This window comes from Mauremys reevesii, linkage group 7 (assembly GCF_016161935.1).
Source record: "Mauremys reevesii isolate NIE-2019 linkage group 7, ASM1616193v1, whole genome shotgun sequence".
NCBI classification, from domain to species: Eukaryota; Metazoa; Chordata; order Testudines; family Geoemydidae; genus Mauremys; species Mauremys reevesii.
Window position 1 is genome coordinate 51991778 of NC_052629.1, and position 20569 is coordinate 52012346.

The 20569-nt window shown below is 41.0% G+C and overlaps 1 protein-coding gene across 12 annotated transcripts in view; it reads left to right on the forward strand.

Annotated features, from left to right (window-relative positions):
* LDB3 (LIM domain binding 3) overlaps nt 1–20569 on the forward strand; it is a 214581-nt gene that overhangs the window by 75158 nt on the left and 118854 nt on the right. For all 12 annotated transcript variants that reach the window (XM_039546804.1, XM_039546802.1, XM_039546805.1 and 9 more), the window contains exon 3: nt 6425–6576. In XM_039546804.1, coding sequence (XP_039402738.1) covers nt 6425–6576 — 152 coding nt within the window. The remainder of the gene's footprint in view (nt 1–6424; nt 6577–20569) is intronic.

Sequence of the window (20569 nt, forward strand, 5' to 3'; positions counted from 1 at the left end):
TGCCTTCCACCCTCCGCTCCAGGGCAGGTCGGTCTTTGCTCATGACAATGGTCCAGTTTTTGAAAGGTCTGGAGTGTCTCTACCCACAAATCAGAGATCCCGTCCCTCCTGGGGACCTGAACCTTGTGGTATCATAGCTCATGGGTCCTCCCTTCGAGCCTCTAGCTTCCTGCTCCCTTCTCCTTCTGTCCTGGAAGGTTTCTTTCCTGGTCACAATAATGGCCACCCATAGAGTCTCTGAGATCAAGGCGCTTACTTCAGAGCTGCCTATACGGTGTTCTGCAAAGGCAAGGTCCAGCTGTAGCCACACCCAGCGTTCCTGCCCAAGGTAGTTTCACAGTTTTATACTGGTCAAGACATATACTTACCAGTCTTATTTCCGAAGCTTCATAAATCGGAAGAGGAGCACATATTGCACATCCTGGACTTCAGGAGGGTGCTTTCCTTCTACATCGGCAGGACTAAGCCATTTTCCAAGTCAACGCAGTTCATTGCGGTGGCGGACAGGATGAAAAGTCGCCAAGTGTCTGCTCAGAAGATTGGATCATGGCCTGCATCCATTACTGCTATGACCTGGCAAAGGTGCCTCCACCAGTGACCGTGACTTCCCACTAGACTAGGGCATAGGCATCATCGGCAGCCTTCCTGGCACAGGTACCGATCCAAGAGATCTGTCGGGCTGCTACCTGGTTGTCCGGCCACACATTTACATCTCATTATGTTCTTACCCAGCAAGCCCGAGACGATGCTGGCTTTGGCAGAGCAGTGTTGCAAGCCACTTGGCTCTGAACTCTGAGCCCGCCTCTAAGGATACTGCTTGTGAGTCACCTAGAATGGAATCAACATGAGCAAGCATGCGAAGAAGAAAAAACAGTTACTTACCTTTTGTAACTGTTGTTCTTTGAGATGTGTTGCTCATGTCCATTCCATTACTCACACTCCTGCCCCTCTGTCGGAGATGCTGGCAGGAAGGAACTGAGAGGACGTAGGGCTGGTGGTGCCTGATATATCAGGATGCATGAGTACAGCACTCGAGGGCGCCACAGCCGACCCTACAGGTACCGGTAAGGCAAAAATCTCCAACAGCTGTGCATGTGGGCTCATGAACACCTAGAATAGAATGGACATGAGCGACACATTTAGAAGAACAAAAGTTATGAAAGGTAGGTAACCTTTTTTTTTGGTGGTGGTGGTTATGCTGGTTCTGAGTTACAGATCTAATACATTAGTTTGGATTACATTTTTATATTTATAGGCTTAGTGGGTGTCTGGAAAATGATTCTGGGAGTGCTGGAAGTGCTGTGCAATCCCTTAAAATGGACGTCAGTCCATTTAAAGAACAGTGATTATATATGGATGGGACAAACTGGTTAGAAAAAGTAAAAGTGTCTCTGAACATCGTGCTGTTTTACCTCTGCTTCAACAATGTCTCATGACTTGGGAGAATGCAACATGATTGGCAGACTCTGCTCAGAAGAGTCAAAGAGCTAGAATAACTGGGATATTGAAGGCCAAGTGAAGAGTGCATTAGCAAAGCTGTGCAGAGCCCCAAGACTGGAACACAAAAGTCTACTGCAGAGCTGTATGGAGAAATCTTGCACAGAGCATGCCCTCATTATCCTTGTCTCAGGACATGGCTACTAATCCCTTCACTTTTGTAAACAGTTAACTTTTTCAAATGAAATGGATGTTGTCAAGACTGACAGGCCACAACTTTGACCCCTTCCCCAAAGATCAATCTTACCTTTAAAATATGGTTCTACTATAGCTCGTGGCCTCACAGATGACTGTGATGGTCATAATTAGAGGTTTGTACAGAGCACTATGCAAACCCAAACCCACTCAGGAATCTTTAGTATTACAAATGCCTATCATGTGGATGGGGTTGATTTAATTAGTGGATCAGACATTCTCTGCTTGTGTAAATGAGTGCAAGTCCATTGAAATAAACAGTGTTTAATCCATTTACACTAACAGAGAATTTGGTCCTTTAATTTTAAAACGGTTATAGCCCGCTTCTATACCAGGGCTTATTTGAAAAGGTAAGGCCTTTATTTGGGGCTGGGTGAAAGGAAGTTGTGGCCCGTCAGCCCTGTTTCAGTACTCTTTATTGAGGTGTTTAGCTCTTTTTGTCCATACTATTTAAGTTCATGTTCTCTAGGTTTATTTAGTTCATAAGGTGGGTGGGAGGGCAGGGTGGAGAGGTTTGTGTTGAGTAGGAATTTCAAAGTTAGGCTAGCTTTTTCAGTAAGAGGCTTAATGTTCAGCAATGAATCTTTATTCTTGATAGGCACAAGCAGGTGCGCAGATCACTAGGAGTCCACTAGCTGAAGTGTGGAGGTGTCAGCAGCACAGCACAGTTAACATTTTTATGACAAGGGCATGCACGTTTTCTGTGGGAAGGGAGAGTGGCGTCTTATAGATGGCTAAAAATTGTTTTTAATAGCCTTTATCAGCCAGGCTCTCATCTTGGTGTCTGACTGCTTGGAAAGTACTTTCCTTTCAATGAAGAAACGAGTTAAAGGGATCACTCAAGCCATGGTGTTCAATCTGGTATCTAAAAGGAGTTCTGCTAGATTATTTGACTCTGATTGAACTGGCTGTTTGGTCTCCCTTCCATTCTGAAAAAAAAAACAGCAGTACTTGTGGCACCTTAGAGACTAACAAATTTATTTGAGCATAAGCTTTCGTGGACTAAAACCCACTTCATTGGATGTATGCAGTGAAAAATACAGTAGGAAGACACACACACACACACACACACCAACACCAACACCAACACCAACCATGAAACAATGGGTGTTACCATACGCACTGTAACGAGAGTCATCAGTTAAGGTGAGCTACAAGATCTCTATCAAGCGTTCTTACAACTACAATACCCACCTGCTGAAGTGAAGAAACAGATTGACAGAGCCAGAAGAGTACCCAGAAGTCACCTACTACAGGACAGGCCCAACAAAGAAAGTAACAGAACGCCACTAGCCATCACCTTCAGCCCCCAACTAAAACCTCTCCAGCGCATCAAGGATCTACAACCTATCCTGAAGGATGATTCTCTCTCACACAGATCATGGGAGACAGGCCGGTCCTTGCTCACAGACAGCCCTCAAACCTGAAGCAAGTACTCACCGGCAACCACACACCACACAACAAAAACACTAACCCAGGAACCTATCCTTGCAACAAAGCCCGTTGCTAACTCTGTCCACATATCTATTCAGGGGATACCATCGTAGGACCTAATCACATCAGCCACGCCATCAGGGGCTCATTCACCTGCACATCTACCAATGTGATATATGCCATCATGTGCCAGCAATGCCCCTCTGCCATGTACACTGGCCAGACCAGACAGTCTCTATGTAAAAGAATAAATGGACACAAATCAGACCTCAAGAATTATAACATTCAAAAACCAGTTGGAGAACACGTCAGTCTCCCTGGTCACTCGATTACAGACCTAAAAGTCACAATATTACAACAAAAAAAATTAAAAAAAACCAGACTCCGAGAGACTGCTGAATTGGAATTAATTTGCAGACTTGACAGCATTAAATTAGGCTTGAATAAAGACTGGGAGTGGATGGGTCATTACACAAAGTAAAACTATTTCCCCATGTTTATTCCCCCCCACACACAGTTCCTCACACCTTCTTGTCAATTGCTGGAAATGGGTCATTTTCATTACCGTTACAAACAGTTTTCTCTCTCCTGCTGATAATAGCTCACCTTAACTGATCACTGTTCTTATGAAACAATGGGTGTTACCATACATACTATGTGTTCTCTCTCTCTCTCTGTGTCTTCCTACTGTATTTTCTACTGCATGCATCCGATGAAGTGGGTTTTAGCCCACGAAAGCTTATGCTCAAATAAATTTGTTAGTCTCTAAGGTGCCACAAGTACTCCTGTTCTTTTTGCGGATACAAACTAACATGGCTGCTACTCTGAAACCTTTCCATTCTAAGTTATTCTCCCTACCTTCTATTTTATGTCTTATTATATGTGATGACATATTTTGGGGATTGAGAGGGGAGAGGGTCTTTCAGTAATTGGATTATTTGGAAAGTAAATCTAATAACTCAAATAATTTATTCTTTAAAGTGTGTGTCTGAGAGAGAAAGAGGGTGGGAGAGAGTGTGAGTGCATGTAACACAGGTCAGTGAGATGCATAGGAAAGCTGAGAATGAGAACAATTCTCTGGTGCTGTTCAATTAATGACAAACTGCAATATGAAATACACTAGATCCTGTGTTTCTTGTATGTCCCTACTTAAGAGGGAGTGGATGATGCATAAAAATCACAGGATAAGACTTTTTCCGTAGAGATTGACTTTAACTTTTTTCCCTATTCTATGAAAACAGAAAAGTACAAGAGAGAATGGATCTATATTATTAATGAAAGCTTTAAATCACATTCAGAGAGCTTTAATACATCTTTGGCTATTATTTTTTTATTCAGAGTAAACACAGCTTGCCTTGATGGCATTACAAGAATATCTCTGCTAAGGAGCTAAAAAATGTTCCCTACTCTGGTGTAAGGTTGTCAACCACAGTCTGCATGCTGGAGTTCTAGGTGATTTATTTTTTAAAGATATGCTGTGCCCAGATAATTGATTGCCTAGAACACAGGGAGTAAGGGACAGATTTTTAAAGTAATTTAGGTTCCTAAAAATGAAGAAGGGTGCCTACTGAGATTTTCAAAAGCAGCTGGTGGGCTGACATTGAAATCAATGGGATTCAGGCACCTAAGTGCTTTTGAAAATCCTACTGGGTACACTGGTCTGCATCTTTAGGCACTTAAACCTAGCTGTTTAAAGGTAAATTAAGACCTTGATTCAGTATTCTGTGGGAAGCCAGAGGAGAGAGCAGAGGGCAGGTTTGTTGTGCAGTTGGTAGCCTGTGTTGCTGAGAAATTGTGCTGCAGCATTCTGTAGTAGTTGGAGTTTGCTAAGTGCTGATGGCCTCATGCCTAGCGATATTACATTGCTGTAGTCCAGTTGGGAGGTACAAAGATGTGTGTAGGATATTTTCTGCCATGACGAGATGGCGTCTCCTAGCCAATTGAAGATGGTAGAAAGCTCTCCTATAGCAGCATCCACAAATAAAGATAAGTGTCTGTGAGGAGTCCAAGAGCGGTCCTAAACTATGGGTGGAATTGACCAATTGTGGGTGTGTACCTTCAATCAAAGGGAACTGCTCCACCATCCCAGTTCAAACCAATAAAATGGATTTTGGGAAAGTTCAATGGTAAGGGTAAGAGTGACAGCAAATTCATTAATATGTTCTGCACCAGGCGTAGTGGTGCTCGATCCTGATTAGGGCCTGTAGCAGGGGTCGGCAACCTATGGGACGTGTTCCAAAGGTGGCACGCAAGCCGATTTTTGATGGCACGTGGTGGGGTTCTGGCTGCTGCCCCGTTGCCAGCCAGGATCCTGGCTGCTGGCCCCACTCAGCGAGCTGAGTGGGGCTGGTGGCTGGAATCCCAGGCAAGTATCACACTAAATTGATAAGATCTGCATTTTAATTTTATTTTAAATGAAGCTTCTTAAATATTTTAAAAATCTTATTTACTTTAAATACAACAATAGTTTGTTTATATAATATTGACATAGAGAGAGACCTTCTACAAATGTTAAAATGTATTAGTGGCATGCAAAACCTTAAATTACAGTGAACTTGGCACACCACTTCTGAAAGCTTGCCGACCCCTGTAGGGACTCCTAATTGCAATACAAATAATAAATAACCATAAAATTTAAGGCAACTTCGGATGTGAAAACAGATGCACTTTCGAGCAACATGTGTAATAACCATCAGAATTGGATTTGTTTCTACAATAGGTGAACTTCCTGCACTCTCTCTGTGCAAGGGAGATGGTAGAACATGCCTTTCAGTGGGGAGAAATACTTTTGAATCTAACTGTGTATTTACAATGGACTAGATCTTCAGCTGGTGTAAACCAGTGTAGTTCCATTAAGTTTGCTTGGGCAAAATCCAGGCTGATGTTAAAAATATTTTAATTGCTTTAGACAACTTTTTATAAATAACCTGACAGTTATCTGAACCTGCTGAGTAACATCCATCTTGGGTTAAATGGGAATTTTCAATATATACAGAAAATGCAGGGAGATCTACCCTCCCTTAATTGAGGGTGAAGTTTAGCCCTGTTTAGAGGGGCCAACACAAGTTATATGGACCACTTAAGCCCAAAATAGTGCTTAAGAGAAATAAAGACCTTGGGTTGGACCTCTGAAGAAGATGAATTTCACCCTGTGTGTCTAGCTTCCACTAGTATAATTATTTGCAGGGATCGAGGAGAGTGAGGAATAAACCCCTCCCATAACAACTCTGGACTGGACTTGTTCTCTGAAACCATTTCACACAAAGAATAAAGTCTGTTTTTCTTTTCTCTCTCACAGATCACTCCTGGCAGCAAAGCAGCCCAGTCCCACATGAACCAGGGGGACCTTGTGGTAGCCATTGATGGAGTCAACACAGATGGCATGACCCACTTAGAGGCCCAGAACAAGATCAAATCAGCCAGCTACAACCTGAGCCTTACCCTTCAAAAGTATGTTGAGATAAGTTAATACCTGTATGAGCCGCAGAATTGTTCTGAGAAAGTGGCAGACCGAGGGAGTGATAAACATCAGAGTTTTGCCTGTTAGGTTTTCTTCAAGAATCTGTGAAGATTTGGACACAAGATTGAGATGAAAGGTCAAATTCTGCTCTGATTTACACCATGTGCAACTTTACTGAAATCAGTGGGGTTGCACAGTGTGCTAGTTTTAGTGGAATTTATCCCATTGAATATAAAATGGGTATGCTAATGCTTCCTCAGCCCCCTAGGAAATTTTTAAAAGCATGCTGTTCCAAAGCAATTCTGCTTATAATTGATTTTGTTCTTGCTTATTCCCCTGGCTGATGTCAAACTATTTTGGTTTTTGACATCATGAATGTCTGCTGCGGAAATGATCCCCTCAAATGGAGGATTATGACTTCAGATGAAGAACAAGGTGAAAAATCCCACCAGACATTTGCATCAGATCCCTTCAGTGGTGGCTAGTAGTGGCCTGATCCTTCTTTCTGTGAGGGTGGAGCCTAGCTTCCTCTGAGAGAGGTGTGGTCTGAGCACAGGACTGGGAGCCAGTACAATTGCAGGGAGGAGAATCTCCCTCACAGAGATGGGGGGGGGGAAGCTTCCTTCCCATGGAGAGCGCAGAATCACTCTCCTGATTCCTCCTGGCATTGCTTCCTTGCACTGCATAAGAGAGATTTCATTTCTGAGAGCCTTGTTCTAAAATGCAGTAACCTTCTTTGACATTGTGATTAGAGTTAATTAGAAAACTTTCTTAATACCTATTTAAAAATATTTAAAGCTGTGTAATGATAAGAGGCAAAGTAACTGCTACTTACATTGTATGGCATTTTGGAGAGAATACTTCATATAAATCACAGGAAGCAATCTTTGGGAAGGTTATGATGTGTAAATCGTAAATGTGTTCGATGTGTTATGTGCTGAGAACATAACAAAGGCTCTGTTGTGCCATTGCATAGCTGAACCAGTTAGCACCAGGAGCAGACTAACTGCTAAGGGACACAGATCCTGGATTGAGGTTTTCAAAGCAGTGCAGGGGATTCTAATAGATGATGTGTGGCTAAATTCCCTGACACTTCCATTTTTTAAGCAGATGTTCTTATTAATGCATAAAATAAGTAAATGAAAAGAAAAGGCACTAAGAAAGAGTTCCTAATGTATAGAATATCTTCAGTTTTCATGTGATATCAGTTGCTTTTTACAAGTACATTGTATTAAGTGTGGACTGGAAAAGAGGGAGTTAAATTTAATAATGAAAATAGCCTAAGAAAGTCTGAAAAAGGTTGCAGTCCATCTGTCTTGATTAATTTCTCTTCACCCCAAATCTCAATACATCAGGTAGAGGGGCATATAGAGTTATTTCTATCACTCCATGTAATGTGGACGGGTGTCTCTCTAAGGCAGTGATCCCCAACGCGGTGCCCGTGGGCGCCATGGCGGCATCTTAATGCGCCCGCGTCCTGGACCCCGGGAGAGCACCCGCCGAAATGCCGCCGAATTTCAGCAGCATTTCGGCGGGGACACCTCTCGATGACGACGCATGTCGATGGCAAGCGGCGTCATCTAGAGGCGTCGCCGCCGAAATTCGGCGGCATTTCAGCGGGTGCTCCACTGCCGCAGTGGTCCTTTGTCTGGCACCCACCAGACGAAAAGGTTGGGGACCACTGCTCTAAGGTAAGCAGGAAAGGGACTCAGCCAAAATTAATAAAGGGCCAGACCAAAGGCCTGATAGAAACCCCACTGACATCAATGGATTTCCATTGACGTCAGTGGGCTTTGGGTCAGGCACCAAACCCATAAATTGACAAGACTAATTTTATTTCATCCACAACCCCTTGGGCTTCCAAACTAATGCTATGCCCTTGTAGAACAGATCCAGGAGGGTTTATGTATCTGTACAAGTGAATTCCCATCTGGTCTTCTCATATGCTATACATGTGCAAGTGTACAACTTCTAGCCCTGCTCACTAAGGGTTTCATTATGCTGCTGTAGTGGATGTGAATGGATTTCACATAGATTTGTTTTGTGCTTTTTAGAATAGGTTTTAGACTAGTCTGGATTATTCTTTGCCTTTTGAAGGAAGGGACAAATCCTTCCAATAAAAAAGCTCTCTTCTACTGGATTCTCATGTTTCTTGCTGAGGGTTTAACTCTCTTGAATAGTAGTCATCTTTTTAGGCCTCAAGTTCATTCAGGACAATCAATGTTTCCTTTTCTTGGCATTATTGTGTACATGTATTTTTTTTTTCCAACCACCTGCAGTACTTTTTACCCTACTTTTTAATAGCAATGAAAAGTACAATAAATGTTAACCTTTTTTAAAAAATTATTTCACTAGTGTGGAAATGTAACAATATTTTGGTTTCTGTGAAAGGAGTAGATGGTCTCAGACTGCTTCAAAGAGTATCCATATCACAAACCCACCAACACAGCTGGCACCTTGGCAGTCTTAGCAGAAAAAGGATTGAATAGACATGGAAACTGTGCTAATGTCTTACAAAAACGATTTAACTAATTTGTTATAAAGAACATAAATGCATTTTATTTTCATAAGTAATAAAATAATTTTATACAAAAACGTCAGAAAATGGTTGTGAAACATGAACGTTGTCAGTATGTGATGTCCCAACTTAGTGTTCTCCATGTATCTTGGATGTGTTGAATGAAAACTATCAATTTGTTGAACACAAATAGTGACTAGAGTCTTGTATTCATATATGTGAGTTTGCTCTGCTGTTGTTCATGTGGCCATCTTGTTCCTCGTTTGACGGTTCAAGCAACAGCCAGTGTTTGTTAAAATATTTGTAAAATCCTGAAAACTTCACATTTTAGTATAAAATAGGTTTGTTTGAAAACTCTTAATAGAACTGTGATGTTCTCAAACCACTATTACTTCATTGCTATTTGTTCTACTGTTTTTTTTAATTTATGCATCCATTCACAGCTTAAAAAAACCCAGTATCACGTGACTCAGATGACCAGTCTCTCACTGTGACTAGTCAGAGCAAACAGTTTCAAAGTACCATATTGGCTGAAATGTGTTTGCATAGATTAATGTATTCATGTTAATCAGATCAGTTTGTGAACAGGAAAGAGCTAACGTTGCAGTGAGCATTTATTAATCACAAAAAAAGTCTAGCAGCTTTTTATATTCACAACATTTTACCTTTTGCAGATGCTCTTGCTCTGAATGATTTTTTTTTTCACTAAATTTCCTTTTGTTCTGTTGCCTCTTGATGTTGGCCATCAGTGAGAGATGGTGGCTCCTTCTGCTTTGTTAGATGATTTAAAAAAAAAAAGAAATGATGAACAAAGAATGTGAAATCAATGCAGACTTTTTACAGTAGAGTCTGGTACCTAAGCAGATTTACGGACACACATGCATTTAGTATCAACTGGATGTCTAACATAGTGAATGCCAGTGAAAATGAGGTATGGTCTGAGGCTAAAACAGGGAAAGAATAAGTTAAATGTTACTTAGACAAATTAGATTGTCTTCAAGTTGCCAGGGCCTGATGAAATACATCCTAGAATACTAAAGGAGCTGACTGAGGAGGTATCTGAGCCATTAGCGATTATCTTTGAAAAATCATGGGAGAGATTCCAGAGGACTAGAAAAGGGCAAATATAATGCCAATGTATAAAAAGGGGAATATAAGGACAACCTGGGGAATTACAGACAAGTCAGTTTAGCTTCCGGAATGATAATGAAGCAAATAATTAAGCAATCAATTTGAAAACACCTAGAAGATAATAAAGTGATAAGTAACTATCCGCATGGATTTGTCAAGAACAAATTGTGTCAAACCAATCTAATAGCTTTCTTTGACAGGGTAACAAACCTTGTGGATGGAGGAAAATGGTAGATGTGGTATATCTTGACTTTAGTAAGGCTTTTGATATTAGCTCACATGACCTTCTCATAAACAAACTAGGGAAATACAGCCTAGATGGAGCTATTATAAGGTGAGTGCATAACTGGTTGGAAAACCATTCCTAGAGAGTAGTTATCAATGGTTCACAGTCAAGCTGGAAGGGCATATCGAGTGGGGTCACCCAGGGATCGGTTTGGGGTCCAGTTCTGTTCAATATCTTCATCAGTGATTTTAGATAATGGTGTAGAGAATACACTTCTAAAGTTTGTGGGTGATACCAAGCTGGAAGGGGTTGCAAGTGCTTTGGAGGACAGGATTAAAATTCAAAATGAACTGGACAAACTGGAGAAATGGTCTGAAGTAAATAGAATGACATTCAATAGGAACAAGGCCAAAGTGTTCCTTCCTTAAGTGGAGTAATCAACTTCACACATACAACATGGGAACTGGCTGCCCAGGAAGTAATGCTGTGGAAAGGCATTGAGGGGTCATAATGGATCACAAGCTAAATATGAGTCAACAGTGTAACACTTACAAAAAAAAAAGTGAACTTTATTCTGGGATGTATTAGCAGGAGCGTTGTAAGCAAGACACAAGAGGTAATTCCTCCACTTTATTCCACACTGATTAGGCCTCAACTAGAGTATTGTATCCTTGTTCTGTGTGCTACATTTCAGGAAAGAAGCGCACAAATTGGACAAAGTCCAGAGAAGAGCAACCAAAATAATTAAACATGACCTATGAAGGAAGATTGAAAAAATTGGGTTTATTTAGTCTGGAGAAGAGAAGACTGAGGGAGGACATAACAGTTTTTAAGTCCATAAAAAGTTGTTGCAAGGACGAGGGAGAAAAATTGTTCTCCTTAACCTCTGAGGATAGGACGAGAAGCAATAGACTTAAATTGCAGCAAGGGAGATTTAGGTTGGACATTAGGAAAAACTTTCTAACTGTCAAGGTAGTTAAGTACTGGAATAAATTGCCTAGGGAGATGGTGGAATCTCTGTCATTGGAGAATTTTAAGAGCAAGTTAGACAAACACCTGTCAGGTAATACTTAGTCCTGCTTTGAGTGTAGAGGACCGGATTAGAAGTCCTCTCAAGATCTCTTCCAGTCCTATGATTCTATGAAGTAGGAGTCAGATACACTAAGCAAGCTTTCACTCTGCACAATCCAGGATTTAAGCAACCCTCATCCCATTGACTATGGAGTCTTTCACGACTTGCATATGTATTCCTGCTCCCCTAATCTGCCTGGTCATTTTCTGGAGGTTCCTGAATTTCATACAAGGTTGAGCACATGCATAACCGAGGTTAAGAAGGTTAATTCAGTCTTCATAAATCACCATGGAAAACTTACCCAAGTGCACATCTACTCCCCCGCTCTCTAATATGATTAATGGTGATGAAAAACTTGAGTAATTTTTAGGTAGGTGACTAAATATAACATTTGAACAAATCTTACAAGGTTGGATTAATTGCACAGGTGAGTGGAAGAATAATTTGATTGTATTTCACTTTGTTCCCTACAAGCTACCCTTTTACTACAGAAACTGATGGTTGCTTTGTCCCATCTTCTCTAAGAGGAGAATAAACTAATCTGCAAGGTGGTGGATTCTGGTATTGGTAAATGCTGAAATAGCAGGGGTTAAGCGACTGTTCCAGCATTATCCTTGCCTATTGGCAGTCACTGGAGGTAACTGCACTCCATTAGCACTCTCCTTTAGGGCTCAAGAACAGTCTTACATGTTTAAACAAACTGAATGATCATAAGAAATTCATTAAAATTCTTTCCCCCTCAGATCTTAATCAGGATTTTAAACATTTGGATAAACAAAACAGCTTAAGAGTTAGCTACTAAACTCTCCCATCAGATTTCATCAGCTCTTGGACAGTGTAATGTTTGGTTTCTACCATCCATCATTCCACTGATCCTGCAAACAGTATTACCAAATTCACAGAAAGTATTGTTTGGACTCAGCGTTGCTTTCACAAGCTGTACTCCCACCAACCTAATCAAGCTGTGGCTTTTACTAGCTGGGCTAGAGAGAGAGTAGGGTATGGAAGGAGGGTGGTCACAATGGCTTTCAGTGAAGTGTGGTACTGATGCTCAATCACTTTTAACTGAAAGCTATTATATGACTCTACTGTCAATGCATATGGACTGAACTTGCTTTGCTTTTCTTCAAATCTGTTTAAAGGCCCAAATGTCTTCATTCCACATTCTTTCCTGGAAGTGGCTATGGTCTCTTCGTGACTATACATTTTTGGGATGGGCACTTCTAACTGCCAGGTTCATAAAGGAATCCACACCTTTCCAGCTACACCACATCACTGGCGAGCTACATGGCCGAAGATCTCTGAATTTCTCTGATGCACCAACAATGTCTAGGATATATGACTTGATGTGATATACTGTGGCAAACCCTATATCCTCAAAAGTGATTCTCGCAGCCAAAGTAATTGCCAAGTGCCCTTCTTTAAGGGAGAAGGGAAAGAGATACTGACCTAGGGGAGAAAGGTGGGAACTATCTCTGAGCAGTGAGAGAAGGCAAAGAGAGTTTCCAACCAAACCAAGAACCAAAAGGAGGAGAAACCCCTATTGGATCTAGTAGCCAGCAAAGTGACCAGTGTTAATTGAAACGGCTGGAGGTTATACCTCCACATAGCCCTCTTCTAGCCATGGCTTGTTTGGAGTGAGGCTAGCTTGGAAAATCTCAATACTGTGGATATGAAATGGAAATCAGGTTTTTCCTCAAGACTTTAAAGAAAGGTGGGAATGGGGATGCATTTTAAAAAAAAATCTGATAGGTACATTAAAGGTGAGAAATCTTGGGAAATTTCTTTTTTAAAAGTATTGCTTAAATAGTTTATTTTTCTGTTGCCCTGTATTACAGTAAATGCAGGGGAAGGGAGTATCTGCATATAGAATGAGAATGTGGTGGGGCTAGCACCTTTTAGGGCTTTGGATGGAAAGACTGTATCCCTAGATTGAGATTATTTAGGACAGTAGTGCATGGTAGCAACACTGCTCTATAGAGAATGATCCTTGGTAGTGAAAATCCCAAGCTACGCCAGGAAATTAATAGTTTTGTTTTGCTCTTCAAGCACTGTTGATCAAACGGAGCTAGCTTGCTCACTTCCTCTATCTACAATACCAGAGCAGAGAGGAACTCATTTTTAACCAATGAGATATGAAATCTAGACATTTTCACTCCTAGACAATTTTTTTAAATGGCTCTTGGCTCCAAGAGCCGTGACATTTTCTTTTATAGATCTTGGCCCTGAAGGCTTCATGAGCATTGTTTATAACATGGCACCTCAGATGGAGTGTGCTGCTTCTTACTTTTACTACCACACTTACAGGCCTGGTGGTTTTTTAGTGTGGGCAGGTGGTTGTTTTTTATTTGATTAGCTAAGAAAATTGTGCATTCTGGAAACAGTTGTACAGGACATAAAATCAAACTGCAAATATCAAACCTCACACAGCGCACTCCCCTTCTCTTTTTAGATTGCCTGCTTATACCAAGGTGAATCTGAGTTCCTTCTGTCTAAATACACATAAGTGAAATATTATCATCAGGTTAGATTAATCCAAGTTGTTGTGTGTTCAGTTATCATAAATACTTTAATAAGTTGTTGTGCCAACCCTGATCAAAGCTTGCATCATTCAAGTGGATATTCATGTGCTTCCACAAATATCCCAATAATCTGTGAAGAATATTGGTATATCCAGTCTTTTTCTGGTCTGCATTTCTCATGACCAGATACTTAGTTTAAGAGGCAATTTCTTCAATGTGGCTGGAGTAATGAGATAAAAATTACAGGAACACAAAACTCCAATAAATGTATGGCATACCTAATTATCATATTTCATAGGGATTGGAAGAAGTTGGACAATTATTTTCTTGGGGAGGCTTCTGTGTATTTTCATTCAGAGTGTCCTAGCCCTATATGCCTGCATCCTAGCAGGGTTAGGTGAGGTTTACTTCATGAACCTTCAACACAGCATATAGAGTCACAATTGTCCTACATACGAGATCTGTGGGCATACATGATATTAACAGTGTTGCAGAATTGCTATGTTGGGGGGGGGGGGAGGGAGAAATCAATTTGCTCAACTTTTCTCTTGATAAAAGGGAAAAATGCTATTTGCCCCCTCTTGGCTGTGTCCCACCCTTGACCACTGAAGGATAGCACTTTGCAAGCTGCAATGTGACCTCTTCCAGGGCCTTGTACCACATGCAGCATGCCCATCCTGCCAGCTAGAGCACCACCTATCCCTGGTCTTTCTGACTGGTACAGGAACACTGAGTTCCCTAATTTTCCTTCCCCCATTCCCTGCATGGGAAGTTAAGCCTCAGCTTCATTTTCTGGCTTCCCATTCTCTCTAGTCTACCATGGAGCTCACAAACACAAGTGCAAATTATGTTACCAAAGTCTGAGAGGGTTGCAGGGAGGCAGGGTATGCAGAGGTGGAAGGATTTGGTCGTAGGTGGGATGAGATATGTGTGGGGACCTTCCAAAATAGAGTCCACCTATGCCCAACTTTCTTCTACTTCAGGAGGCAAAAGACTTTGCCTAGCAATTGAACTCTTCTTTCTCTTGTGATATAGAGAATAGGGGTGTGTGGGTGTGGAGGGGAGGGTACGGTGAGGGGAGAAATAGCTTTTTACATAGTGTATAATTAACCAGTGGAACTCAGTGCTGCAGGTTATTATTGAGGCAAATGGCTTACTAAGTTCTTAATTTTTGTAAAATAAATATGATTAGATGAATACATTTCTCACACACCTGCACTGGGCTGAACACACACAACTGAAGTTCAGTGCTCATTTTAATAGGCAGTGCTATGGAATGCTGTAATGGGACTGGAAAGTCCCTAGAGCACTAGTAAAAGGAAAATGTTACTGATTCAATTTTGTTATCCTTGTGGTTTAATTGTCATTAGTATAGTATTGGAAATGTTTTTTTAAAAAAGCCCCACAATTTTACCATCAGGCATTTAAAGTACATAATGTTGCCTGACAGCTGCTTCACTGACATAGCAGTGCAATAAGCTTGTGGCTGTATGTGCAAAACATAAACATGGGCAAAAATCTATTTACGTTCAATACAAATTGGTTTCTTTTTCAACTCCCAATAAATGCAGTGCATGAAAGTGCAGTATCTAAGCACTTCCTGGGGAATCTACACAAGGACTTGGTTCTTCTCACAAGGAATCAGGTCACCAACTTTGGAAAGGATTCACCAAATGCTTAGGTTTAGTTTGGAAAGTGCAGTAACATGAGAACACCTTGTTCTACTCACACAAGTTCTCAGATCACTTTGTAAAATGTCTGCCTCCTGATTTCCACCAAGTTTTGCTGGAGTTGAGCGAAGGTGATACAACAGTTTTATTGCAGTGTACATTTTGCAGTGCTGTGACTAGCTGTTAAATTGAATCAGACTGGAAATAATGGTCACATTTGACAGTGAGGGTCTTGACTAATATATGTTGGCATACTATATACATTAAGCACAAATAATTATAGCACTTCTGTAGTCTAAACTTGCCTATGATTTTTATATGATTCAGTTAAGTATCCGATAACCTGTTGCATTCACTGAAGTTTTTGCTTGAGCAAATAGGGAAGCTGTCAAGATCAAGACAGATGAATGTTTTACCGTAGCAATAGAAAGGGAATTATTCTCACAGGCCTGTGCTGGAATGTTCCAAAGGAAGAGAACAAGATATATGATTGTTCTATGTCTTAGTACAAGCTGGGAAATACCTCCATGGACCAGTACCTGGAATTCTGCTATCCAAAATAGAGTTAAGGAAGGAACAGAATAAGCTAGGGAACTGGGACAAACTGATGAGTTGGATTTCAGTGATGTGTAAAGAGGTGTGTAACTTGTAAAATCATTATATAAATAATACCAGCTTAAATGTGTAAGTGAATGTATAAATGCTGCACGAGACAGCTTCTATCATATAGAACCTTTGTTCCCGTACTATATTATTAGCTTATCACAGTAACCCTGATGGACATTGGTTATTTGGTCTCTTGAATATATTTCATAATGTACCAATGTATGGCTAAGCAACTGAATATACAGTTTATCAACAGAATCTGGTAAATTGCTTTTCTCTACTTGAAGAATGAATTGTTTACAACCCAGGGCTAATACTTCAGCATTTTTTTCCTTGTGTAAGCAATGGAAGTCTCCTTTGCTATCCCAGAGTTTATAGTCCCACACTGGCATCAGTGTATTGTAATGGAATATTAAGACATCTGGAAATAATGTTCATTAGTTTAGTCTTTGAGTCTGTGGAGAGTACATGAAAGGCCTATAAGCTTTTCAGAGCAGTGAGCTGATTCTGCTGTATACCTGATTATGAGGTTATACTAGAAAACAAAATGTTAGAGATCCATACATAATTCCAGCAGGTTCACTTCTAGCTAGTCATATGGCAAGGAGCACTCAGGAACCAAGCTTTGGTCCATGTCAGGATTTCATTTTTGTGTCTATCCTGAAGTTGAAGAGCCATTTTGGGATATGAATTTGAATATATTCAATATAATATATTCTAATACAGGGGTCCTCAGACTTTTGTACTAGTGACCCCCCTTATATATTAATTTTTTTTATTAATAACACCATTATAAATGCTGGAGGCAAAGTGGGGTTTAGGGTGGAGGCTGACAGCTCATGACCCCCCCATATAATAACCTTGCAACCCCCTGAGGGGTCCCAACCCCCAGTTTGAGAACCCCTGTTCTAATATAATTAAAGTAATGATAAAAGTTACTTTGTCCTAGTGCATCATAAACTTCTCATTGTCCTAGTGCATCATAAACTTTCATCCTCATAGCTCTCTCAGAGGTGTGAAGTAAGTAGTAGTCTCCTGATTTTATGGAGGGGAGAGCAGAGGCAGATTAGTTCAAGGGCATACTTCTCATGGAGAAGTATTGGAAGCTCTGCTGTGAGAGATGTCAGTTTGCTTAAGGCCACAGAGGGAGTCACTATCAAAAACGATGTTAGTACTTGAGAACTTCTGCCCTCTACTCCTGTATTCCTACCAATAGGCTGTACTTCTTTAGTACAACAAAAAAGAGATTAATGCTAGGGCTGGATCAACAGTTGGGGCAAAAATACGAATCTACTTGAATCTGATGTTAAATCTATTGAACTGAACCTGAACATCAAGAAATTTGTTCAGCAGTCAGAACCCATCTCTTGGGAGCCCGTCCATGGATTAAAAACAGAAACTCAGAGTTCTGCATGTTCGTAATTGACAGAACTCCATCCTCATCTCTTCCTGGTTCTCACTGCCCTCTGACTACCCACCACAATCGTCACACTAAGGAAGCTGGATCCCTGGAATCACTGAACTGTTCTGGAATGTGAGTGTGATGCCCAAGCCCAAGCCCTTGAGAATAGTGACAATGCTGCAGTAAATTCAGACATGGCAAGCTGGGATGTACATCATGTCATACCACAGTGCATCCTCTGCCATTGGGTGGGGAGCCTCTTCCAGTAACCCATGCCCAGCATTATGGTGGTTCATAAAAGAAAGATCTTTCTGTTTCCCCTAGGTCTCTGGCAAGGAGATGGGGTGGGGGGAGGAGGTATCTGAATCTTTGGACAAAGGAATCTGTAACTTTAATGTCAGATTGGAGTGGGCATGTAGCCTCTCAGACCATATTACTTACCTGTTCATAAGATATTCATAAACATTCATAAAGCAATGATGCCCATATTGGCTTAAATTTGATAGAATATCACTTGATAATACATTGATTATTGTAATCTTTATGGTCTATTGTAGTTCTTAAGAGTTTTATTTAAATCCTGCTAAGTATTAATATAATTTTTATATAGAAATATGCCATAGGAGATATGATACATAAGAACAAATATATAAAAAAGTTGCCTTCTCTAGAGCTGTCCACCTCAGAGTTCCATAGACACTTGTATTTAAACACGAAAATTATGGCCATCAACAAGTTAATAAAATTAAGGAAACTTTGGCTGAATATTGAGGGGGAAATGAGTCAACTGTTATATGTATTAGATATCCCATGGGATGGTCTCTCAGTGGAATTACTTCAGTCCAGTTCTTAATTATTTCAGTGATCAAAACACTGAGGAAAATATAGACTGTGTATAAAAAGTTTCCATTGATCTGTTATGGAGCCTCTTCTGCAGGTGAAGAGAGAATATTTTCTTCATTTCAGTTTATTCAGTTCACTGAGTAGTTTATTCAAGTTAAGAAATCAATTCAGAATTGAAAAAGCAGGAAAGCTTGTTTTCCTCTTTCAATCTATGAATAAACATTACATCTACTAGTTCTAAAAGCTCCAAAGACATGATGCCCAGAAACAATCTGTTGAATTCACTAACTACAGATAATACTTCCTTAGTTTATTAAATCTGCTGTTGCAGCTGAAGGACACTTACGTGTGCAGGAGTAGTGTTTTACAGACAAAGTTGCCAGCATGTGTGTTCACTCTGGGGGAACAGTCTCCAAACTGCACAGTATTGTTAAAATGTTGGAACTCTGGTAAAATAAAAGCTTCTTATGCTAGTGTAACCCTTCTGCCAGGCCAAATTGATAGCAGCAAGGGCTGGGTTCAATACATAGGGGTCCCTTCCCTACAATGTAATGCAAACCGGCTGTGTGACCTGGGAAAAATCTTACACACACACCCCTGGGTGCCTCAAAGAGGCAATATTTCCCCTCTCGCAAGCACAGAGTCTCGGTGTAGCAGAAAATGTTTAACAACATGAGATAAACAGGCAGCATTAAATTGGGGAAACACCTCAGCCAGAGTTCGTAGACCAAACCATGAGCAAAGACCCACCCCAGGAAATTGGACGGTGTCCTTTTCCCTGGGCCCTTGAGTCCAGCAACCCCAAAATCACCCCAAGACTCCAAAGTCCAATACTCCAAATGTCCCTAGAGTCCAGCAACCCAAAGATCACTCACAGTCCCAAAAGTCCCGCAACCCAAAAGTCTCTGTCCCGGGTCAGTGCAGCCCCAGAGTTCGAGAGTCTATCTGCAGAGGTTCCCCCTCCCCCCAGCCTGAGTAGAAAGGGGCACCTTGCATGGTCTGGGGCCATCTGCCCTGCCTCTCTGTGGGGCTCTGCTTCCGCCTTCTCCACGAACTGCTCCGCTCTACCAGCCACTCCACTCTGCTCCTCCAGCTGTCCCCACAAACTGCTCAGCTCCACTCGTTCTGCAGTATAGCTTCAGGCTCCCCTACTAGTTAGCCCAGTACTCAGTGCTCTCAGCTCAGTAATTTTAGCTCTTTAGTGATTTCACTTATAATAGAGGAGCCCCAGTGCTGGTGCACTATTAGCCCAAAGTGAGTTCAGCTCAGTAACCTGTATCTAGATTCTTAAGGGAATCAAAAATCAGTTCTGATATTCAACAGTGAAGAGAAGGTGTAATCTGGCTCACACAAGGCATCTACACCACCCAATACAGATTCCTGTCACCAGTTTCTCTCAATTCACTGGGTTTTGGAACCCATGTCCCTTGTCTAGTGAGTGCTATTTAGTTGATGGTGAAACCCTTTATCATAAAAGGGTTTCATAGTTCCTCATTTACTTAATCAGGGTGACAACACTTTATTCCTCCTGCCCCCAATAACAAAGAAATTGGGGCTCCCACAGCTGTGAAAGTAACCATTTTAGGCTGCCGTGGGCTATGCTATGCAGGGTGGGTGTGCCTATGCAAACACGATCAGCCTCTGAAATTCTTTTCCACACTTGCCATAATTCATCACCAGATGTCAGGATAGAGCTCATCCTGACTCTGCTTACACTAGTAATAAGCAGAGTTGTGTGGTGGCTAAAGAGGACCACTTCTAGTATGGATCTAGGGAGTGTTATTTTAATTTGCCTATGTTCCATTTCACACCTACATTTCCTGTAGTAGGAATAGATTTTTCTTCATTTTCTGCACCATTTTTATGTCATTAAAATAAAAGCAAAGTTAAAATTACTAAAGAATGTTTTATAGGCAGAACAAGCTTATAATGTAAATTACACCCTGGTGGGCTATACTGAATGAAGTAAACTTGCACCAGCTGGTTCATACTT